Below are 26,745 nucleotides of genomic sequence, written 5' to 3' on the forward strand. Positions count from 1 at the left end.
TTCATTCGCTCAGCCGCATTGAATAGCCCTCGCGATTATTATCTTATTTGGTTTTAATCTACCAAGATTCTTTGGTGAAGAGCTTGTTGAACAAGCTCTCAAGGCGTAAATTAAGTTCAGCAAACGTTGGGGACCGTAGTCGGACTAAAGGGTAAGATCGTTATTTATCTCGATGTATTCCAATTTCTATAAAAGCAACCATGCACTTTTGCCCTGAGCAAGGAGTTTAGGCATTTTAACTTTTGCCACGCATATTGCACATGCGTTGTTGTGATAGGCTACTATATTGGCGTTACTAGTATTGGCGATCAGCTCTTTGATCTACCGTATGCCCTTGTAAAACTTTTCCAAAACTATAGTAGTTCCGGTTTTGGCTTTTTTGCTAAAATGTTCCAACTGCCTTTGGCTTATTATGTTTTACTGCATTTGCGCATACGTAGTGGGTAATGGTAAGGAGGTGATTGTACACTACTTTACTGTCGAGGCCAGTAATTTTTCATAACCATCACTCTTTTCATTGTGCTTATTTTGGGGCAAGCACCAATATTATTTCCGCGATAATACTACGTTAGCTGCTGTGAAAGTAACAATTCCTGGAGCTTCAGACAAGAATATTTAGGCTTAGTCTGTTTAAAGCAACCGTGAGAGAACGTTAGGTCTGCTTCAGTACTCTGTTACTATTTATGCTTTATCCATGACGTGCCTATCTTTAAATTTTTAGAATATTTTAGAGTATGGGATTATTAAAAGTGATATTGAAACTCTTGTAACACTGCTTCAATCTTTTGATGTTTGTTGCTGGATCGGCACTAGGCGTTGTTATGCCGGATATTTCAGTGAAATACTTCCCACATAAGTTATGGCGAATACATATTGCCAGCAGTTGCACAGTCAACAATCTAGTAATACTATTTATAGCACTTCTTAGCATTGCCTTATAAGTTTGAAATAATTGCACAATGGTGGAAATTGCTATTGTAAATTTCTTGCAACTAGCAGAATGACATGCATATGAGCCAGAGAGTATAATCGGTCCTCCAGGCAATAATTTTGCTGCTGCAAATATGACTTATTCATTATGCAATGCGGAGAGATAAAAGTGCCTATTAGATTTCTACTTTATTTTACATGCAAGATATAACTTTAAATCGTTTCCTTTTCATCATCATGATTTCTACCACTACACTTACTATTTCCGTATCTATACTCGTATTTTAATCTTCTATACTTAATCTGATCAGATAACAAATCAAAGAATGTTAAGCTCAATAGAAATGTCTAAATGTATTTGCAATCAACACCTATAGTTAACTAAAAATGATCAAAATGTTTCCGCTTAAATTGTTTTTCTACTGTATTGCTGAAAGTTTCTTTTATAATTGCATGTGTGTATCATATTATGTCACGATTGTAGCACTTAGAATATATGGTACATCTTAAAGGGATTTGTTTTTATGTTCAAATTGTTTATTAACAAAATGAATTTCCATTTATAGTTAACAAAGAAATATAAAATTGTTTTTGAGTTTGTGACAGATGCGCTGGTGATCTAGGCAGCGATAAAAAAGCATAGCTGGCATCATCGAGCAAATGGCAGAGCATTTTATATCAAATCTAAATTTCTTTTTAACTTGTATTGAGATGACAGCATCATTAATACTCCTAACCGTCGAGGATTCGGAATGTAAGACGAAATTTTACAAATTATCATTCTTTACAAACTATTTTCATTCATGTTGAGGGGATTTATCCATCATCTTGCTCACTCTCAACGTAATAGATGTTTATCAAATCTGTTCAATCAGCATGCTAAAGAGCTGAATCCAAATCAGATTGTGTGTGGTCTTGTGAGTTGAGGAATTTGTAAAATGCTTTCATTAAAAACATTTGAAATTGCTTTGTATGAAGTTGGTATCCATGTCTGCTAAATGAATCTAGGTTAGTTAAAAATCTATGTTTCCATAGATTCATATAATAAACATTTCTATAAATCCATATCTCTACATATAAATTTTAGCAAAGGAAGCTTGGGATGATTTTCTTAGTTTTTTGAAGGAGCTTCTTATAGCAATTATCTTATTTTTACTGGATACATAAGTCAATGATATTAAGATATAGCATGCTTGAGTCGACATCTTACCTTCCATTCTAGTTTATTTCTGGACATCCTGACATTTGATTACTTGATCAGGTCATACTGAAACAATCTAATGCATATGTTTGATGTCATGGAATGGCATGTTGTTCATAGTAGCGTTTCATAAGGAAATGCATGACTAACTATTCACCGTTTATCGGGCTGCACACAGGCTATATATCTTATCTTCCTACAGATCTATTTACGTGTATTTATTTCCTTTACAACTCAGTCATAGTATCTGTTGAAGACTAATTAGTGCCGAGTATTGCCCCAGACCATTTTATATACTGTCTTACTTTGAATCAGCTAGTACTTTCATAGTTGAGATAATTAGGGATATTGGAAAGCTAAAGGCTCATTAAAATTGTGATTTTGTTACGTTGAAGGTCTGATCATACATATAAACCTGCATCTGGCAACAATAAAGTTACTAAAGCCTATATCAAGGTGATTATTATTGTTTTTGGTTTCACTGGTGTCTGGTTCGAAAAGGTTGGTGTTATATGTGGAGCACTTTTGTTCATCTCCCATTGATCAACTCGGTCAGTGATGAACAACCTTTCGCGTTTCAAAAGATTTTAGGAGATGATAAGTCGATATTGCGACAATTCTATTCACCTCTAAAATATAAAGAAGATGATGCCTGAAGATAGCCTTCAAATATGTGTTAATTTCTTACAAAATAAGAAAACTTGACAATATATATCGCTCAGTTTAACCACAGAATTCAATGGTCTTAGCTTCAGCGCGAGCTGCTTTACGGTAAGAAGCATATATCTATATAAGACGACGGTTTTTTCCCAGATTAAAGTTTTCTTCCAACACAGGCAGTCATTGGTTTCTCAGTACCTTGGCACTAGGCTCACTGTGTTAGAGTTGGTTCACAGTATGTTTGTATGATCATGGTGAAACACTCCCTAAAAGGGCCAGACTATTCAAGTGACAAACATAGATAAGGTACTAATAAAACAACACGGGATGTTTTATCACTAGATTTTTATAGTGGAGACATTGAGAATGATCATAATGCCTTTCCTATTTATACTTAGAGTAGTTGAGAATTAGACACTCAACCCAGTATGTCATTGAGAGTGAAGTGTGATGGAAAAGGATGTTATGGTCTGACAATCATCAACGTTAAACACGTTTTATTTCATTTTAGTAGGAGCCAGGTTCTCCCATCGCTGTAATAAATGAATTTATATTGATTAAAAACCTATTTTCAGTTCGGTCAAGAATTTGAATGCAACAATACAATCATTATGATACACAGGTCTAGTGTCTTCATGGATATATAAAGGTTTATACATCTATGGGTATCTTAATACCATCATATATTGCTATGCAGAGGTCATTTACCACTTGGTCAAGGCACTAAATGTATCTAGCCCCTAGTGTGTGAGGTTTCAATAGTTGGTTAGTGTAGGCATTTCATGTACCATCGTAATGTGTAAGTTTATAGAAAAGTTATAGTACGGCAATGAAGTAGAAAGGGATAGTATCCTCAAGCTATACATCTTTAGTAATAAAACTATGGATAAAGCTCTGTGTATTGTTTTAAACCCTGATTATATCATTTGGGTCATACATTAAATTACATATGTACCAAAACATCAGTTGTTGACTACCTAATCTAGGCAAACTATGTACATCATGTTCAGAAAAAGTACTCATCTCTCTAAATAATTGGCTGTAACCAGAAGTTTTGTCATCGTCGTTTTTGCATATTTTTAAAGTAAGTTTTCTACAAAATTCTAAAGAATTATCGTAATACAAATGCACTCTATAACAGTTTATTATGCTTCTACCATCACCTTCAACCTAGGAATGTGGAACTGCTGAGTTATGGTTTCATTTATTAACATTTGTCAAACATCAATTTATTTTATTGCTGTTTATCACCTGTGTGCAGGGCTCAGTTGTCGAGACCAGTGAGTAATTAATAATACAGCTCTCACACACACGAATGAATTCATATAAATCAATAACATTAGCTACGTTCTCCACTTTGCTTTAAGACTGGTCCACACTATATGGCTGTGATCTATTCGGTGATCGTCGGTGGTATGTGTTATCGTCGGTGGTATGTGTTATCGTCGGTGATATGAGTTATCGTCGGCGACAATGTTCACACCATCTCAAACCCATTGAAGTTTACATCAGCAAATACCCTGCGAAGTAGTGTTCCCATTATCCTTTTTAATTTTTCTCGGAAGGAACCTCGTTTCCAGGTGCTCGAATCAAATAGGCCTACTAGTCTCACAGCAACTATCATTAACAGAAATGAATAGACTATGCTATCTATGACAGGGAGTCACCATCGCTGAATGTCGTACAGGCTGTCATCAATGCTCGGCGAACTATCTGAAAAGTTTGACATCTGCTACTTTTCTTGACATATTCGCGTTGCTTAGTCAACGATGAATGGTGAAAAGGCAACTCCTACATACGGGGATATAGTTTAAACTAGTGTTGAGTTAACCCAGCATTCTAGACAAGTTTATTACTCTTCCTATGACTGGTTACTAAATATAGGAACAAAATGGTAGAATTTTATCATAATTTGGCAACTGATCAGGCTGCTCTCTATCAGCAGAGGATTCAATTAATTTAATAACTATCTCAGTGTTACTCATGATTTGACAATATCAGAAAGCTCTGTTAGTACTATTGGCTTTTAATGACACAGATTTAAGTCAATCACATTTATAGGAAGTGTGGTATTATACTGGGCTTATAATTAATTATGAAGGGGTCGGCTAGATATAGAAAATGATCATATCATCCTTAGCTCTAGCAACTGCTGTTTGGTGTATTCTTTATGCTAAACTTAAAAGTTGTACTTAGTTTCTAAACTGACTGACAGTTTTATTGCCTCAAACACTTATAGATTTAACTCTCATATCTCAATTTCAATATGTTCTCAATTTCAATATGCCCTGTCATAGTTTAGAAATCATGGTTTAATTAACTGAAAAAATTTGCTTTTAACTGTGAGCTTACCTTAATGACTTGATCATTGTTAATCTGTTTAAAATGTAACATACCCATTATAAAATGTTTTATTTGTGTTAAATGCATGTATGTGCAACTTTTATCGGCATTGATAATCACCAACAAAATTATGTTTTTCATCCCACGCCAAAAAAAAGAAAAAATCAGTTTACCAAAAGCCTAGTAATTCCATGTTCAGAAATTCTTTTTATTTGTGCTAGGTATTATTAAATGTTTAACATCTCTGTCATGCAAACTTATTTTTAAATATATCAGGCATGACAATATAGCGAAATATGGCACAATGTAACCATGTGCAAACGTGGATTGGTTTTCATCATCCTTGTTGTCAGACTCTATCTTTATGGTGCTGATAGCTGCTAGGTCAGTGATACCCCCTTAGGCTATTCCCTGGCACACTGGTTTAATGACCCCCTAATAAATGGCTCGTAATCTTCTCTGGTTGCTGCATTGTTCATGTCAACAGTCGTACTTGAGTGATCCATACACCCATCTCCTGCCTTTTATCTTCAAAAATATGTTCGATATTCTTGATGTTTTGTTTACAAATACATTTACAAATAGTGAAGGGTGTTATCTCTATCCTGCAATCGGTCATTCAGCCTTGACTTGCGATCTGTTTGTCTAGTTCCCTCAAATTCATGTCATGCTTAGCTACATCTTTGCGTGTCAGCCTGGGCCTACCCTGATTCCTCTTTCCTTCGTAGAATTATGAATACTAATCAGTCATGAACCATCCTGTGAATATGTCCCACCCATCTTTGTCCTTTTTCTATGAGAATGCCTGCCATGCATGGGAGGCCAGTCTGTCTAAGGATTTGGATGTTCTTGAATGATTTTGGTGTTATAAATATGTACAATAAGGCGCAGATGTGTTACCTTTTTGGAAGCTATGACATGATCGATTTAATTGATTAGCTGAATTGTTAATAAGACTGTTAACTTATTGAGCACATATGATACAAGTCAGTTTGTCACCTATCTCATATTTTACCATGAACTTATCTTGGAAGTAATTCTATAAGTGTTTAGCACAATTAAATGTTAATGACTGCACACTGTACAAGACTTCCTACTGCATGTAGATATTGGTGCACTTTATTTACATAAGAGTGTCGACTATGGAATATGTTACTATAGAATATGAGGCTAGAATGGTATGTTAAAAACATGGTCTAGGACTATTACATAGATTCAAACAACACACCTTTAGTCATCACGGCCACAGTAAAATCAGAGTAGAAAGGCTATTATTTATCAGTGGTTTCCCAACCATGTAGAAAAAATGTGTGACAGTTTCTGCATAATAAAGTCAAATTTTACCATTTTCAGCCTTGAAGAGAAGTTTCATGTCTCCAAAAGTGAAACAATAAACTGCCAATTTTCCTTAGGATCTCTTACTGTTTAATAATTATGTTAATTCCCATTTTGATGTTTATTGTCATTGTATGTAATGAAGATGTTTATGAGATCGGCAAATTCGAAAATTACTTAATAGTACATAATATTGGGTGAGTATTTGTCATTTGTCAAGTTTTGGTCTATGGTATTTCAATGTAGTGCAATATTGTGGTATTGCAATGTGGTACAATAACTCCATATTAGATTCAGAAAAAAATTAATTATGAATACAAAAAGTTGGTATCTATGTCTGTATTTATCGAGGTGGTTGGTTTCCTTTTACTATTTGTTTTTCTGATATGATAATGTAGTTTCATCTGTGTAATATGTAGCAATTATTATAAACTATATAACTGATAATCCAAGTTGAATATGGTATTGAGGGCAATAAGACATTCACTCTAATAGCTTTACTACCTCTAATCTTCGTGGTCATGAGGGTGTTGGAAACAGCAGGACATATCACTCCGGTGAAGGAGTTAGATGGCGTCATTGCTCATTCAATTTTAAAATTCCCCCTTCCCTACCCAACGAGTTGTGAAGGTTAGTTTGCCACGCTGACTAGGTATGTACTAGTCGACCTAGTTGAGCCTTTGTTTATAGTATATCAGGGCTGGTAATAGCCTTCTATTTGATGCCCTGCTCATCGGTACGCCTTCAACTGGAAGACATTTGAATAACAGCAACAAATTGATGAATGCGTCTAATGAACTTTCCTTGTCTTCAGGAGGGATAGGATAGGCTGAGCGCATGGGTGTACCTTCCTGTTTCCTTTACTGTTCTCATAAAACTGTTTATGAGCTTTCATGAGGTTCCCAATCACGACCAGTTAGATTATATGAATTAAATTTTCAGTTGTCTGCAAGAGGCTTGCACCAGATTCCATATTACACTGCACATTGTTCATGTAGTACGCTTCATCCATTAGCTCTGTTCTGTTTCGAAGTACAGTGAACATTATTTTCGAGTGCAATATATAGACACTTGGGTTATCTGGGTTTATGTAGATAGGAATGTGGGGGCTGGTAGGTGTGGTGATTGGAAGTTGGACCAGCCTGTACATCAATCAAATGGATTAGAGCTTCTTTCCTTCACTAGTAGAATAAGGATGCTTTTATTATAGTTAAAACATTCTGCAATGACCAGTTTACATGCAACTAGCCTGAGGTATTAGGTTGTGATCAATTCTTTCCACTCATAGGATCCAGCATCAGAGTGATACTGTAAGCCATTTGTTATTTTCTCTTACAGCATCGGCTCTTTCTGAAATCCAGTTGACCCTCATTAAAATGGATTCGTAGGGGTGGTGGGTGGTCCCGATTGTTCAATTTAACTGATGTGCTTCTCTATAGGTCTAGAGATAAAAGGAAAAATCACATTAAAAGGTCAAATATTCATTGAGCTATACATTGTTCAATGTGCTATACTGTATGGACTTTTAAAACACTTGGCCTGTAAGAGAAAGAAACTCGAGGCTGTACATTTTTTGAAATAGCAATGGAGGTTAGACAACTCCTGTAACAGCAGGTTAGTTACGGAAATTTTCGTTCTATGCAAAGTATCACAACTCTGGTTTTACTGAAAATTAAATAAGTTATGATTTTACACTTATGGTATGGTTTTTAATATATATTTGTAAATCATATTATATTTTGCGATCATGAAAGTCGAATAGCATACAAACAATATGATTAAAAAACTTACTTCACTCTTGTAAGTGATTTACATCAATGACATTATTAAACAAGTGTCTTTTTAATAATTTCCTAAATTTTTAATAAAACATCATTATCAACTGTTCGAATGTAATGCGCTTTGATTGCCCAAATTTGTCCGTCTTGTCTGATATCCGGACTAATGGGGTCCCTTCCGTGAGGGTCAACTAGCTTGGGTTCATTTTAACTTACAAGTTGATAATAACATGAATGGCAATAAGAATAATTAAGTAAAATAATGCAGGTTTAGATTTGTTATAATATTCAGTGACATATTAAAACCCTGTATAAACTATGCCCAGAATATTTATATTTATCCTTTCACACATGACAAACATTGTTTTCTACTCTGTGACACCAACATACTACATCGACCATCGTATGTTTCAGTTTATAAACTTTCTGTTACTACAACCCTCAATTCACCATCTGAACTCATCTGCAATACTATTAGACTATCAATTTTTAAAACACTTATGTTCAATTCACTCAATAGTTTCATTTGTCGGTCCCTTTTTTCTCATGACGTATAATGAGAAGTATCATTTTATTGATTGTTACCAATGGCAATAAAAATTATAAGTACAGTAAAATACGAATGAATACATTTTTTTCCAAAAATGATCGCTATAAAATCCATCACATGGTTGGTACGTCTAGTTTATCAGGGTCGGTTTGCTGGTATTTGATTTATAGTTGTTTTCGGAATCTATGATTATGCAAAGTTGTTTCAAAGCTTTATGTAATTCTGCCTAAGAAACTCTCTATATTCCTTGTCAGAAATTCTCTTAGTATTGTTCTAACTTAAATATAAACATTTTTCTGTAGTACTGTAGGCCATGATATATGCCATGTTATATGCCATGCTATATGCCATGCTATATGCCATGCTATATGCCATGCTATATGCAACTGTATATCAGGTTTTATGTCTCTAGACTGAGAAATTGTTTTATGGTTAATTTTTCAATAAATTTAAAATATACTGACACATTTATTCAACATCTTCCTGCCTGTGGGTGACATAAATCCCACTAATTCTGCGTACATATTGCCCATGTAAGTTCACACATGGTCAGACGAGAAATTCACCACATCAAACTTTTTTCTTGCCATAACTTGCTCTCATCCCTATGAGTTAAACACTTAGTAGATTATTTATGGGCTATCAACAGCTATCTGATCAGGTCGGAGGAATATGGCTGGTTGATCTGTCTACCATGTAAGACCTTGTTCACATTGACATAAATTACAAGTCGTATCAATAGCAAGTCGTTTACACTATTCGATACTGCCAATAGCATCGGGTGATCGCTCTCAGAAGGATACGCATTAACATGTGAGCATCTCATTTACTTCTATTTTGGCTCACAAAAAATTTGACTTTAAAATGGAACGAAAGTTGTCAGCGGCAATGCATTGTTGCTGTATTATTATTATCATGCAGTCGTGGCCGTAACTATGAGACCATCTGGTAATTTTTTCATGTTTTTTGTCATTTCTGACATAAACTACCTTTCCCTATAATCTCTCAGACTATGCATACTCTACATATTTGAGAAGTAAGTTCTATAGCCACTCTGACTCTGTAGACGGTCTGTCTGCCATCAAAAGTATTCTAAAGAAATATAATCTATTTATTTGGTCCCGATTTTATCCTATCCTGTGATCAACAATAACGACTGGCTAACTAAATATTGAGATGCTACTAATACTCCAAAGGCCACCAATATATTTTCATGGAGTCACATGTATACATGCAATGTATGTTCTAAAACATGTTAAATTTGACAACTTATGAATGAATATAGACTTAGTTTTTCTTGGATTGTTTGTCGTAAAATGCAGATTCCCCCATGTTACACCAAAACCAGTCTAAAAAGCCAATATCAGTTGATATTTAATGCTATTAACATCGATGTGTATATTGCCATAATTCATTTAATAAAAACTTAACTAACTATGAATTAACGACAAATAATATGTATACTTTAATCAACTCCATAATTACTATCAACACTGTATGGTATTCTATAAATGGCTCTATTAGCCAACATCGAAAGTAAGAAAATCACTTATGTAGCTATGTAGATCGCATGCCAATTTGCGTTGCAGTTATTTGCTCAAGACACCTGGCTGCAAATGTCGTTTTATGCTATCGACTGGGGTAAACCTGCGTTTAATGTTTACCCTTGAGATTGTTGTAGCAGGTGCTTCGGGTTGTGAAATCACTCGCAAATTCATGGGGTTAGTAGCGCTCCATTGATCTGTGAAAGGGTTATCAGACTATTGATGAGCGCTTGTAAACACTTCTTTTGTCGTCTTTTGTGACTTGGAGACAATAAGGAGCTATTGATGGCAAGCGTTTGGATCGCAAGTATTTTTGGTATGACAGTTGGTGTATATTAACTGGTATTGCAGGTTGACGATGACGACTACCATGGATGCACCATGGACAAAGAAGCAGGAAGTATCGGCCTTTGATGACTTTGACATAGATGAGCTACTAGCTCAATTAACGCCTGAGGAGATTGAGCAGCTCGAAAGTGAAGCAGATCCAGATGTCAGTTTTATTGATATAGATCTATAGATTGAAACAGATATATAGATTGATATAGATTCATAGACTGATATAGATCTATAGATTGAAATACATATATAGTTTGATATAGATCTATAGATTGATATAGATCTATAGATTGATATAGATCTATAGATTGATATAGATTCATAGATTGATACAGATCTATAAATTGATATAGATTCTTAGATTGATATAGATCTATAGATTGATATAGATCTATAGATTGGTATAGATCTATAGATTGATATAGATTCATAGATTGATGTAGATCTATAGATTGATGTAGATTTATAGATTGATGTAGATCTATAGATTGATATAGATCTATAGATTGATACAGATCTATAGATTGATATAGATCTATAGATTAATATAGATCTAGTATTGAGAGATGTTTCAGTCGTTTTTAGGTTCCCAAAATGTAATGGATATTGTAATCGTCCCTCACGGTTGTTGAATTATGGTAGATTTTACTTCACTAAAAATGTGACTTTTGTTCTTTGCAAATAGCTAATGCTTAAAGCTTACAATAGTCGACCACTCGTCGTATAAAGCACATGTTCAGTGAATGCCAAAGCGTTTTTGTTGGATTCTTCTACTGGCCATATTCTGATCGATAGAGTAATTACCATGTCGATGCATACCATGAAAAGTTGCGAATAGGGAGTTACCCGAGATAATGAATATTTGCAGGCCGCCACGTCCGCTCATCAAAAACCCTCAGGCCTTGGTAAATATTGTTGCACATGCTTCAGCTGGTTATGCATTGGGAATTCAGAAGCACCCTATTCATTAAAATACCGTCACACAAAATGTATACCTTTGAAAATTGCTAAGAATTTGTGATTCAAAGTTGAGAGTCGAAATTGTTTTGAAGTAACAGGAAATACAGTTATACCATTTTTGAAAATTTCAGAAATTGCAGTCGATTACTGCACCGAAGGTCAAAGTACCATAAACCACCAAACATATTATACAATCAAGCCTTGACATACAAAGTTAATGTATCCCAATATTTGCCTCTTGTATCAAAGTCATCGTGTGTACAAGCAAAATGTCTTATAAAATACGTTGTACTTTTTTTAAGTCATTCCTTGGCTCCAGAACTCAACAATATGTAAGTACTTGGAATAATTACTTGTAGCTTTAAGAGAAATTCACTGAATAAAATCATATCGAACTTAAATGTTAAAAAGTAAGCTATATGTAAAATACTAGATGAAGTAATAAATGAAAAGAAGAAACGTTTATGGTTACATAATTTTTATGCTAAAATGAGGTGGATTCAGTTGTAGGTGGTATGAAGGAGGTGGTATGAAGCGTTGTTTGATATCATCAGAACAACGTAGAACCAAACTATGTAAAAGGAACTGAGTACATGTGTAGTGATTTACAATGTTTCAGAAACCTCAAGGATGTTGCATGGGGAAATTACTTCGCGTGTTGTGAGAAATATTTACTTAAATTTAACATCAACTTTCTTGAAAAATTTATACGCCAAAGTGATCGATCACAGGTCGATGTTTGACCTAACTTTATTTTTCATTGACCTCAGGTGTTAGTCGTTTTTTCTCTTCACAATATCTATGACTCATTTTAATTTTTTGTCATCGTTTAAAATTTTAGTGGTCATCAGTTTTTTATTTAAAGTCGAAATTCTGTAAGGTTGAATATTGTAACAAACCGATAGTAGTTGTAGCATGTGATATTTAATATAAACCTGGGTATTGTCTGCAGCAATTAAAATTTATAAATTCGTTGGAAGGTCCTATGTAGGAGTATTGCTTTGATAAATAACTTCCCTAAGAAAATTTCCATAGTTTTGTAATTTTCGAAGAATATAAGGTTGCTACGAATGAGTAATTTTCAATGCTTGAAATTGTAGTAAAAAGGTCTTACTTTTATGAAAGAAGCAAATAGACTTGTACCTCTATACCCTAGGACACTTATATTTCGCTAGTGTTTAGTTTCGTGAGTAGCATACAGAGTAAAATTTCGCTGCAACGTAATTTCGCAGCTCTGATGAGTGCGAAAATATAGTGATGTGAAAATAAATGCAGTAGAACAAACATAATTAGATTCCTCAGGTTCAGTTTACCGATAAGAAAAAAATTTCAATTTGGGTCTAGTTTGTAATTGTGAACTGCAGGTAGAATGGTGTGGGCGAGGTCGATAATGCAATTTGATCGCTTGCTGCCATTTGTTTCTTGGACTATCAATGAACAAAGCTATTTAATTTCGCGTTTTCGCTCGTTCGTTATGATAGTTTAGTTTCGCGCATGAAATTTTCGTGAGAGGATGACTGCGCGAAAACGCGAAAGTTAGATGAGGCAAATACATAAGTGTCCTAGGGTATATAAGCACTTCTCTGTGCTCATGCTACACGTAAATAAGGTCGGGATTTATAGTTACTAAAATAATATGGTCAGTATATATAGTAGTCACATGTCAATAGAGTTAAGATATTGTTCCTTGTTACAATACATATTCCAAACCTCAGTTAGGATTCTTTTTCTTTTGACCAATATATGCATTCCTAACTCATTCATTGAACGGCCCTCTTACAAATTATAATTAGCAATACAGCACTAAGGTCGTGAACATATCACAACCAGTTGTTTTCACTATACTAGGTGAATGCATGCCGGCGTTGCACTGGTCATAAAAAAGGTTTTTGCACAGAAAATTTACTTTTAATCAACAGATACATTTACCATTGCAACTTTTAAATGAAGGTGTTTGTTTATTTCTGTGTACTGTGTTTAAACCAGTCCGCAGCAGATTTTTATTTTCTAAAAATTTAGCGCTATAAGCGGACAGACAGAATACAGTCAAACGTTAAGATTTATATATATATATAGATTGTGATATATATTGTTATAAGAATTTAAATATTAGTTAAACAAGCAGTGTCCTTATGAGCATGTATTCTCAAGCACTTTAGTGATGTCTTTTTCATTTACACATTTCTAGAGACACTCTTTAGTAATGTCATGAATGCTTTTTAGGCATTTTTCTGATTCCGTGTTATTTATAAACAAATTTCCTTTTCACTATAAATTCACTTGCGGTATGTTAAATGGTATGCTGTACGTCTGCTGCCAGTTGTATGCTGGTACATGTAACATTCTTTTCATTTCGTTTCCTCTTACAAAACATTTGGCTAATCAGCTGTGCTGTAATTATAGCCTGTTATTTATACATGGTTCTAGAACACACTGCTGCCCCCCTCGGAGAGGTGCAAGAACCAAACTAGCAAGGCAGATACTGGTCCTCTGGACAGAGAAAAGCTGCTCAAATGGCTAGAAGACAAAGCGAAGGCTGAGAAGGACTGGGAGGAAGCGAAACCTTACACCAAGGTATGCAGGAAATAGCCGTGACTGCATACATTTGCATACAAGGGTTTCCTTTAGACTAGTCTTTATTTTTTGTACCAAAGTGCTTCAATCACTGTTTCTATGACTCAAGTTTGCGTCATCCTCGAGATAGAATTAGCAAACACTCACAAGTCAAGCAAATTTTGTTACTCGCAAATTTTTATAAAGCGTTTCATGCTTGCGAAAAGTGGAAACGGCACTTGCGAATGATGCGCAAGAAAATTCCGCGCAAGCTATTACATTTTTCTCATTTTGGTCATTCTTATTTCGAAACTGCTACTAAGCGAGAAAGAAGTGTGTCGCTATTACCTCCGGAGAAGAATTCCTTATCCTTTTTAACAAAGCATTTATACGTAACATGCAAATGCCCATTGAAAAACTTATCGCTCGGTCACTCAATGTGTGCGCAACTCCACATCAGAAACAACTTTTTACATTTTACATTTTTGCGATCAGAATCACGGTTTTGTATTTGTTTGGCTTGTAGCAAAAAGAAACTCCCTTCAGGTAATCATTTCATATCGTAACTTATAGATAAATATTTTAACGACTATATCTTTAACTTAACGGCGTTCATATGTTTTTTTATTGTTGCTAGGCGACAGCTTTATAAACTTTTACCGAAAACAATGTTCAAGTTGTTTTCCCAGCGAAAGGATTAAAGATTGCATTCTGAGCGAAACCATTTTTATGCACTTATAATTCTTCATGTGTGGCTGTGTAGCGCTTGTGAACACTGACCAATGTGAACCAGGCTCTAGATGAGTGTCACCTCGCAATGGCATCGAAGCAAACTTGTTTTGCCGAGCAGCACGAGAACTGTGGATCATTCTTCTCATTATAATAGAGGAACTGTTTACTGATGTTGGCTCTATGCCCATCTGTCAGCCAGCCTAAACTGACATGTCGACATACTGCATTGCCTTTTCTTTAGTTACTATTGCATCAGGTAGATGGTTGGTTACTCAGAGTTAAGTTAGAGGCATTTAGTAGTTATGCTGGCCACTTGTGCCTTTTAAGGATCAATTAACACAAAGTTTTACTGGATTTTATCAAAAAGTATCGGTATTTTTATATCATTGTTTCTGATATTTGGGGCTATCTGGGTGCCAGGATGTTTCAAGATTGAACTCGACATAAATTGATCGCAGTTAAAAAGTTCAGAAGAAAAATACATGTCGAAATGACATCACTATATTGTATTCAAGTTGCAGCGTTGTGTTCATATTTTGTTACTCAAATTGCTGAATTGCACTTTCACTTTCACTTGCACTTTCACTTGAATCTGAGCTTTCCAAGAAAGGACCTCATACAAACTATTATGTCCCTGCATTGGGTTGGTCTATAAAGACAAAAATTACACGAATCGAAGCTTGATATTTTAGCTTTATATTACTATTATTTTTATCTGCATCATTTCAATGGTGCAAGTTCAACTTTAAGTAGTGTTTTGCTTACATTTTAGGGAGGCGCATCAAATAAGGTGTTACCCTAAACAACTACAATGTATTTTGCTAAATTATATAATATTTCTAAAACATCTACTGGAAAATGTGCCCTTATTACTTGCCACTGCTGATGGGGATGACTGTCCCGACCTTCCATCAATCATTCTAGAATATTCTTTACATAGAGTTGCCTTGAAGATTGCTTCACTCTAATCTGCGAGCTGTTGCATTGAATTTTAGTAAGATGGCGGACAAGTGTTGTAGTGAACTGGTCATATTGTATCACATAGTCAAATCTGGTATAACAAATTATAGCATTAACACTGATAAAAGCAAAAGCATTTAACGTGGTACAAATGTAGGAAAGTGGAAAACAATATAGGCATTTTGGGATTTTAAAAACCAGATTTTGCAGAAGTTTACACAAAATCTCAAAAATTGTACTATGATTGCAAGAGTAAGCAATTCCTAAACTTTCATTGAATTGTTATTTTTATACATTACATATCTCTTATTCAAATATTCACTGATAGTTGAACCTAAATGTAGTCTATCACTTACTTTCACAACTCTATGTTGGTAGGAGAAGAGAGGTAGAGCCTGGGTACCGAAGGAGGATCAGACAAATCTTAATGACTTTGACACAGAGTCCGCATCTGAACTGAAAACCGACTTTGATGATATTCTCAATCAAGCTTCTGAAGAGGAACTTGTTGATCTGGCAGGCAAGCATCCGAGCGCTTTTAATTTCTTTAACTACTATCTTTTGTTCTTTGTATGATGGTGAGGCACAAACGATAAAGACGGGTCATATCTAGTTAGTTACCACCTCTTTGATTTCTTTGTTGCAACAGTTTCTAGCAAGATCACAAGATCGGAGTTAAACTATAAGTCGATGGATCGGTAGCCGGCTTCACTTGGAGTATGGAAGTAGTTGTAATCATATATTACAATGTATTACATATACAGTCAAACATGGATAACTCGAACTTCACGGGACCGAGCGAAAGTGTTCGAATTATCAGAGCATTCAAGTTATCAGAGCACTGTCACAAGTCCATGTATTTACTTATTTATTAGTAGATACATGTACATATACAAACTATAATATAAATCAAAAGCACAAATGGCTTGTTTCAAATTAAATGCTTCTAATGTAAAGTTTAAAACGTTTTTATCAAAAAGTATAGAGATTTTTCTATCACTTGAGATTGGTTTGTTGTTTGAGGTGATGTTATTGCCAGGACGTTTTTTAGATTGACATTGGCAAAACTTGATCGTTGTTGAAATGCTCAAAAGAAAAGACATCTTTTTCTTTTGAGCGTTTTACCCACGATCAATTTTGCCAATTTTTCTTGAAGTTTATGCAAAGATTACCTCACTTTACCTTGCTTCTGAAGGGTGATCGCTAAGCGGATGTTTGGTATAAATAAAATTTCACCAAACCTTTAGAAAAGTCGTTGACAAAAATATTTTGCCGATGGTGGTAATAACGACGCCTATGAATTACGAAAAGTTGAGGTTTACCTCTATGGCTTGGAATAAAGTGATTTTCTAAAGCGATAACAACCGTTTCGGTAGCCGTTGGGCAAAAAACAGTTCGAGTTAAAAGTGTTGAGTTCGAGTTATCTATAGCAATTTATCATTATGTGGGACGGACCAAAGAAACCGTTCGAATCAACCATGTGTTCGAGCTATCCGTGGGCGAGTTATCCATGTTTGACTGTACATGTATTACAATCATATATTGCAATATATTACATATATATATGTATTGCTATTATATGTTGCAGTGATATCGTTTATATGCTGAAATTTGAAAAATTACAGCATATGATTCTGAAAAAATTGTTGGCGATAGAAAATATAAAGACAAACAATGCCCTCAGTGAGAATAGTTGAAGATCATGCTGTCACGAAAGCATTTAGTTGGAGACTGTGTGAATGTCTTTGCATAGTTCAAGTGGAATATTAAATTGTTCAGGTCTAAGGCTATTCTGGTCGAACCATGAGGATACTAGCATCCTCCTCAAGCCTAGGTGTTTTACAATTATCTGGAGGACCAGTTTTTCTCATTGGTCAGACGAAATTTTATTCACATGCATCTATTAACTAGACTCACTTCAATTAAATAGTGTATACACTGCGCATGGTACAACCTCCGCTGTTTGTGATGCTATATTATATGATATAGGATGTTGTTTATGTGAAAAATAGAAAGTGTTTAACGTTAAAACAATCATGCTCAGCACACTGATGAAGTATTCAGCTGGGATATTGTAGTTTAATAATTTGTCGTGATTAGCTTAGTAACACTCAGAATTGGATTAAAAAGTATTTGTGGATGTAACAGATCTAATGCTTCAGTCAAAATACGATGCAATTAAAATGCTTTCAAAATGTAGATAATGAAAAAAAATTTGAAAATTAATTTATGATACTTTTCTAAAGTTTTTTAACAACAATGCGGGTGTGTAGTAATGTCAGAGACTAAATATACCCTTTAGTTTTTAGAAGAAGCCTTTATGTGATTTCTCTCAAGTTTCCAGATATCTTCTATTCTTGCTATTCACCTGCACAGTATTGTAGTCGGACGAGAAATACTGATTGTGGAAGGAGTTGTCCTCCCTATGTATCTGTCTTTCGCTTGATTAAACAACACCGAATGAAATAGGTCTTAATACGCAGAATCAATTCTTGCAGCCGTGCTGGGATTTCATGCTATGCTCAACCAGGACCAATACAACGCCTCCCTCACAGATAAGCCAGTTCACGGAGGATTCAAAGGTGTGGCCAAAGCAACTCTTCCTGCTATGACAGAGCCTGTGGCTCCGAATACAACCGATGTGGAAAAGTGTATCGAGCGTCTATCTAGCGACGATTCAACTCTCACAGAAGTCAATCTAAACAATATTAAGGTGTCAATGCTTGTCAATCTCATCCGCTACTCTATTGTCATGTTGTCACAGGTGCTTGTACTTTTTCTTGTGTCACACTGGCAAGGTTATTACAAGAGTATCATCTATGATCTGAAACAACTCTGTAGATGAAATTTCTATCGTAAATAACATTTTTAACTAGACATTCAATGTCAATGTAAGACTAAATGAAGGGTGTGGCAAGTTGTACTTGTGAGAGAACATTCTAGTGTGTGTGTGTCTGTACGCGTCTGTGTGTGTGTGTATGTCAGTTACGGCTCATTTGAGATGTTACTGCTTGCACTCACTATTATTAGTTGTAGGGAAGTCTACTAAAGTTTTTTCATGTATCATTAACCCATATCAAATTCACATCTGGATTACAAAATCCTACCTTCTTTCTGCCATGCTTTCATTTCCATACAATGCTAGTCAAACGGTTGACTCTAGAACTATAATTGTATTATGTATTAATTGTAAACTGGGTAAGAAAGAAAGGTTTTAGTGAATAGTGTGGGCACCCCGTGCACTCCTATAAAAGTATGATTGGTTTTAGACTGTGTACCAAGCAGAGTTTGAATGGCTAGTTTGAGTATTTAAGCAGCTCTGTAGTTTTGTAATACAATTAATTTTAGACTGTGTCCCCGGAGAAGTTTGAGCGATTATTTCGAGCTGTATCTTCTAATAGTCACATCGCCATGCTGGCTGTCGCAAGCACTAACATCACAGACCCAGTTGCAAAGGTAAGATAACTCCTATTACAAAGTGGTATCATTTACTTTAGGAGGTATTTTCACAGCAGGGACAGTTTTTGGGATGCACCCATATTCTTATGAATCTGTAAAGCTTGCTCTCCGTATCAGAGCACTATGCGCTGCCTATTCTTCATTGGATACCATTACCATCCTTGTTGTTTCTCCATTTCTCTCGTAATCACAGCCATATCACTCCATTTCTCCATATCGCGCTGCTCGCTACATTCTGTTTGTTGCAAAAGGTATTTGAATCAAACTTAAGCCTTCACTCGATATCTCAGCATAAATTTTCACTAGAAGATGTATAATTAGGTTTTTATATAAAATTTAATTTTTAACATTGGGCTTTTCATACAGTTTTTATAATATTTTCATATTAGTTAAATGCAGTATTTATTACAGAATTTCCGTAGGTTTCGGGCTTTGGAATGGAGTTAACAAATTACACCGCTTTGATATGTAAACCAGCTAAATGATAGATACAGCTCTCTCCATTAATAAGCCTTCATGATTGACGGCGAAGAAATAATTTATGCATATTTAAGTGTACAATTATTTAATGTTTTATTGTAATCAGTTCAATGAGGGATCCTCATTGGACTGATTACAGTTATTGATTGATATTTGTTGAAGACGACTCACAGATTCTTCATTAATAAAACAAGACTTTTGGATCAATGTTGAAGTGTAAAAAACGATGAAGTACAGTATGGATGTCAGATAGTGCTGCATGATAACACGATATAATTCGATATGACGATATATTTCAGTGAATGATTTTATATTTGGTCAGTTTTCAAGTCGATATGAATATCGAAGCCGATATTTTATCGAAATATCGCCTTTTTTATTTTGCAAATAGGGAGTTGTCTATTCTCTTTATTGTAACGAGGTAACAACTCCTGTTTTTCAACTGATATTAGCCAATATCCTCTCATATCGTTCATGTTAGAGCTTAACACTATATATCGAAAGAAGACAACTCCAATGTTCGATATTTTTCGACATTCGATAGATTTTGAGACCAAATAATCGAATGTACATGCAAAGATATCGTGCGGCACTAATGTTAGAGCCTTTTCTTTTTGTGTTATAGTAGCAGTTGTTTTAAATGTTCCAACATTCCTCTAATCACAAAATATATTAATGCATGAATGAGGCAACTAAAAAGTTGGCCAATACGGTGTTTGAACCCATGACATTTAGTCATTAGACTGACACTCCAACCAACTGAGCTAATTGACCTGACCACCTTCAGAATCCTCAGAATAATTTATTCTTTGTGTGTTATGGCAGAATAAGCGGTCGGACAGATGGGCAGCGTTGAATAATAATATAAAATTATTGGCTCCAGCATGTGACAGTTCTAGCATAGAAAGCTGATCTCATAATGAATGTACTTAAAGCTTCAACTGATCTTATTGTTTCAACAAGTTTATACGAGCACCTAAGAGTGATCAGAGTCATTTTTAATTGTCTGCTCTTATGTCAGCATGAATAGTTATGTAAAACTTAGCCATGCTTCATTGATAGTGAGATGAAATAGTAACGAACTTAGCATTAGTTGTAAAACCTTCATTCTTCCTTTACCCAATTTGCACGAGTGGGCAACTCCTGGGCTCTTATTATTTCTACATGATTAAATATCAAAATGTACTCAATGGTCTATTTTTCAAAATTTACTCTATCCTTTCCTTCTCGTGTTGAAAATATTTATTTATAATTTGCCGCAATCTGTGTTGTACTAATATATATTGTTTATCCAAGTAAATAAATTTCAGTGTTTGTCATCCAGATGTCTAGTTAGAGTGATAAAGTTTTAGGAATAACAAATCCGCTTGGCACTGGAGTTGAACTTGAAACCTCTGGTTCTCCAGGTAGTACTACAGTACGACAGTAGTACTACCCACTACACTACGTGTCCATGCGGCGTCAATAATTGATAATTGTATTGTGCAAATACTTATGCAGCGCTTAGCAGCATAACGAACGCGTAACGTCATGCGTCGTAACGTCATGCTGGATTCACGGCTTGCTGAAGGAGTGACTATATTAAGCTGACTCTTATTATAGTAAAGATCTAGCCTAAGTTACTCAAATTCTTTGGGTAATTATTTTATTACCTATGCTACGCCGAGAATTCAGTAGTTATGTATATATATTATAATATATGTTTATATATATTTATTATATATATTGTTATTTATATTTATTATATATATTATACCATAAGTTCTTGTGTATAAGCCACACCTGTGAACTTAAAATTTTGCTGAAAGGTTTGGAGGGCAGCTTATACACAGTCTAAATGTTATACCTGTAAACCTTTCACCTCATTCGGGGTTAAGGCTTTGTCACGTGATAAACTTAATATTACATGTAATGAAAATTTATAAATATAACTATATAAAAGAATTATATAAAATGTTAGTATATTTAAATAAGATGTTTCATGATAATAATATTATTACAGTATGGATTAACTGTGAAAATGCGCAAGTGCTAAAAATAATTTATTCAACGATCAGACACTAGGAAATATCCAGTACTTGTACTGATGTAATGAGGTCATGGTCACTGCCGTGCGTCCGTCTCCAGCACTGGATTCCATTCATCGGGTTTCTTTTCGTTAACACAAAAACTGCGGCAGCGTTTCGATTGGTATTGTCCAAAGCTACTTTGAATATAAACGCGATGTCCTATTTTGCACTTCTTATTTTACAAAATATGTCCGCTGATTTGTTACATGTTTATTGCGCAGTAAATGCTGAAAGCCTGACACATTCCCCCCCCCCCCCGCAAAAGTGCGAACACTCGTTGGTCGATTACCACCTAATCAGCCAATGCATGTGTGTGTGATGACAAACAGAGAGACAGTAGACTTGGCGAATTCGTCATGTGGCTAGGTTAAATTAATGGAAATTAGGTGGGAAATAGTGGGGGTGGCTTATGCCCGCTGTATAGCTGTAACAAAAAATATGACCTTCTAAGTTTTGGGTGCAGCTTAAACATGGTGGCCGCTTATATACCAGGATTTACGGTATATAGTATATATATGTAATATTTGTGTATGTATTATTATTATTTATTATTATCATGTAATATGTTTGTGACTGCTGACATTGCTTTATGATTCGCAGATGAGAGTTTAGTAACTTAGTTCACTTGATTAACTGTATCAATTTTTATAACTAGGATCTGGCGGCAGCGCTAAAAAAGAACCGCTCACTAAAGACTGTTATAGCTGACTCTAACTTCATACGGAGAGACATGGTCGTTGAGTTGGTGCGTGTGGCGTCTGAAAGTGAGTCTATTAGGGAGATCTCGCTGGAGAACCAGGTATGTACGGTAGTTGAAGCTCAAGATTGACTTTTGTTGTTCATGTATGTGTTGGTTGGTGCTTTACCATTCTGTGAGAGTATACAGTCATTCACACGTATTCATAACACTACACACAAACATGTGCGACTAACAACATTTTAGGAAGTGCAAGAGTTAGGTGAATTTAAAGAAGTGCTGAAATTTTTACTTCTCTCGTAGCGATGCGAGCAGTTGACACACTCTTGATTTCTGCCTGTTCCTTAAGGGAACTAGAGGCTGAAATATGCTGAGATACGGCATACTTCAGTCAAGGCTGAAGGGGGGTGAAGTAATGTATGCTCTATTTCTATTTAGCACTACAAATGCTATGTCCTGAATATGTATGTCCTAAATATAGCCGTTCTGCTGTTGAGCTTCTGTGTATTCACAATAAGGCAAGCTATCTTATGTTTCTTTTATTTACAAATATTTTAAGGTCAGCAAAGCATATACTTCATCGATTTTTCGTAATTGTGTATGTTTAACTATTCCGGTGGAAGGAAAAAAACTTACCCTTTCTTTGCTATGTCAGTATTATGTAAATGTTTCTCTCTTTTAAAAAAAAAGCCTGTTATATGGAAGTCATGAAACATCAAGCATGAAACATTCTATTTGATGTTTGACAGAAACCATCTATGCTTGGTGTTAAAGCCGAGCAGGAATTAGCGAAAATAGTGGAGGCTAGCAGTACGCTAGAGAAGCTCGGTGTGCATTTTGAGTCACTGAACGCTAGGATTAGAGTGCAGGACAAGCTGCAGAAAAACTATGACAAACGTGAGTTGATTAAACAGTTATGTGTCTCATTCCGTACTGTTGTCATCTGCTTCCTCCATTTTCAGACTAGTTGCTTTTATAATTATATCTCTACAACCTTACATTGTTGACTATGTTTTTTGGCTGTATGTATCTTTTCTTCTGATTGGTTAGATTATTTATAAAAGCTGACCCACACTATATCGCCATATGTCGATGTTAATCATACAATACTTCGATGATCATCTGCGATAACAATGTTTAGACTATCACAAACTTGTGTGTGTTAACATCAGCGAATAGTCAGCGTTCTCAATATATAATGTGGGCGCGGAAACGATGAATTACTAGTCACGCAGCAACTGTCAAGAAATATAAACCAAGCAATCTGTGACAGCCAATCACCATCACTGAAGTGGTGCACATTGTACAGACTGTTATGGATGCTCGGTGAACTATCAGGAAAGTTTGATTGCTACAATCTTTGCCGATGTGTCTCGTTGCTTCGACTGTCCTTTCAGTCTACGGCGCGCGTAGTCGATGATTAATCGTCGAGAGGGAAACTTCGACATACGGCAATATACTGCTAACCTCAAGCCTTTTCATCGTACCAACCATGTGATTTCTCCCAGGTTTTTATGGTTCAGGATTAAGTGGATAAATAAAATATATGCATTATGAGCTGAAATCATACCACTTGAAGTTCACACCCATCTAAACATTCCTACTAATCCTTCTTGTTATTAATTCTCTTGGCTGTATTTTGATTCTGTTTATAATATAAAAAACTGCTGATTAATAATATAATTAAAAATATAAAAAACTTCATGATGATAACCGCTTGTTATCATCATGAAAATCATTAGTTGTTTATGATGACACGTTTATCAATAGCACGCACATCAAACATACATTTCAACTGGCTAGAGGAAGACTAATGCTGAATATGCCTGGAAATTTGATGATTACAGTCTATCCTCGTCATACAAAGTTAATCTGTTTCTGTCTTTGCTTATTATATCAAAATGGTCCTATGCTGGAGCAAATATCCTTACAAGAATTTATGATGTTTGTTTTGTCCGAAGCCGCAATTTGATTTGGGGAAAAAGATTGCATCATTAGGGATTCGAACTCCGAACACTCACCTTGGTACAATGACACTAACACTTGCGAAGTTTACCGTCTTACCAGATTTTGGAATAATTGTACAAATAGTTTTTACACTTGACAATCTCTCACAGCCCACTGGACTGTCGGGGTACTAGCAATTTATAGTATTAAATTAAATGCGTTATATAAAAAGACTATGTGAAAGATAAATGGAAGATACTTCATTTTATGTAAAAAAATTGTAAATAGTAAATTATGTTTTTTTATTTTCATTTCCCATTTGTGTTAAAGACAGGCAAAGTGTCGCGCAACTATGGCAATACTGACGACCGACTGTGTGGAAGTAGCCATAGACATTCTTAGTTAAATTTAGACCATGTGAAATTTAAATTAACATAGCTTATTTGGGAATATTTGTAGAAAATTTTTATTTTCTTTGTGTTTAGTCTCTCCACTTACTACTCAATTCAGGCTTTTTTAAGCATCGTTTTCACATCCTTCCTTACGATAACTACTTGGCAAGCAACTTGAGAGATTTAAAAAAAAAATTGATCTGAAGATGTTTGCTCATTTTCTATATTTGTTACGCCGTTTCTGCACCTCACACCAGTCTTCTTGGGATCCATGTTTGTTACACCATTTCTGCACCTCACGCTAGTCTTGGGATCCTTGATTGTTACGCCATTTCTGCGCCTCACACTAGTCTTCTAGGGATCCATGATTGTTACACCATTTCTGCACCTCACACTAGTCTTCTAGGGATCCATGTTTGTTACACCATTTCTGCACCTCACACTAGTCTTCTAGGGATCCATGTTTGTTACACCATTTCTGCGCCTCACACTAGTCTTCTTGGGATCCATGTTTGTTACGCCATTTCTGCGCCTCACACTAGTCCTCTTGGGATCCATGTTTGTTACACCATTTCTGCACCTCACACTAGTCTTCTAGGGATCCATGATTGTTACGCCATTTTTGCACCTCACACTAGTCTTCTTGGGATCCATGTTTGTTACACCATTTCTGCACCTCACACTAGTCTTTTTGGGATCCATGTTTGTTACACCATTTCTGCACCTCACACTAGTCTTCTAGGGATCCATGTTTGTTACACCATTTCTGCACCTCACACTAGTCTTTTAGGTATCCATGATTGTTACGCCATTTCTGCACCTCACACTAGTCTTTTTGGGATCCATGTTTGTTACACCATTTCTGCACCTCACACTAGTCTTTTTGGGATCCATGTTTGTTACACCATTTCTGCACCACACACTAATCTTTTTGGGATCCATGATTCCTATATTTAATGTAGAATGAAGCGCTGTTTATTTGAATCTAACTATGCAAGTTATCAGAACTACGTACATATGTACTGACTTAGAATACCTACAATGTTTTCTCTTAGGACGTATGTTAGAGTTTACTGTGTATGTTGGGACAAATATTTGTTCAAGTTGGATTGAAAAGTTTGTATGTTGAGGTGGTTGTAAGTCGAGATTTGACTGCATATACAAAAGACTGTTGCATAACATCGTGTTTACTGTTTGTCTTGGAACATGGTTCAATTGTCCTTTTGAAATGCATTTTAAAATTAGTTTTTTTTAACATGCAGCTTTTTCTTGAGACTTCAGGTTGTTTTTTTAATATTGCAGATCGCAAGCAGAGAGTTGAAAAATAGGACTTCAACACACAGCGCAATTGTTATATTTATCTCATCAACTTTCGTAACTGGACTAAGTGACCAGCCATCTTGTGACACTTTTCTATTTGATGGTTTTCTGGCGCCATAGTCACCGTCTTGCTGCTTAGCCCGAGCTCTTAAGACATATTACAACTTATTCCCTGTCAGACTTGTGAAATACTTGTTTAATAGCCTTGTGCTCATGTCATTTGTTTTCGGTGTTCGCTATCTAGCCCGTAAGCTGATTTAGTTTAGCCATGGACTAACCATGAATGTTTATCCCTACTAGTCATATGCTATAGGAATTGTTATCAGCATGTTCGGTTTTAACCTTTAGTTTAGCTCTGGTTTAGCCTTTTTCCTATTCATCGTAACACTTTCGTAGATGGTTATTTTTTGCCAAATTCATCTATTTATTTACTCTTCAAGCTGTTTGTCACTCCATAATGAAGCTATTTTAATACATTAAATATTGTTGTCCGTAA

General features: G+C 35.3%; 1 protein-coding gene across 1 annotated transcript; it reads left to right on the forward strand.

The window, feature by feature from the left end:
• LOC137396302 (tropomodulin-like) lies at positions 1 to 26,745 on the forward strand. The gene is made up of 9 exons (XM_068082511.1): positions 1 to 151; positions 10,693 to 10,834; positions 14,068 to 14,214; positions 16,264 to 16,405; positions 18,384 to 18,598; positions 19,234 to 19,341; positions 22,549 to 22,692; positions 23,340 to 23,487; positions 26,232 to 26,745. Exons 2-9 carry the CDS (start codon positions 10,700 to 10,702, stop codon positions 26,255 to 26,257), a joined length of 1,065 nt encoding a protein of 354 aa, XP_067938612.1. The 5' UTR covers positions 1 to 151; positions 10,693 to 10,699; the 3' UTR covers positions 26,258 to 26,745.

Source organism: Watersipora subatra, chromosome 5 (genome assembly GCF_963576615.1).
Source record: "Watersipora subatra chromosome 5, tzWatSuba1.1, whole genome shotgun sequence".
In the NCBI taxonomy this organism is placed as follows: Eukaryota; Metazoa; Bryozoa; class Gymnolaemata; order Cheilostomatida; family Watersiporidae; genus Watersipora; species Watersipora subatra.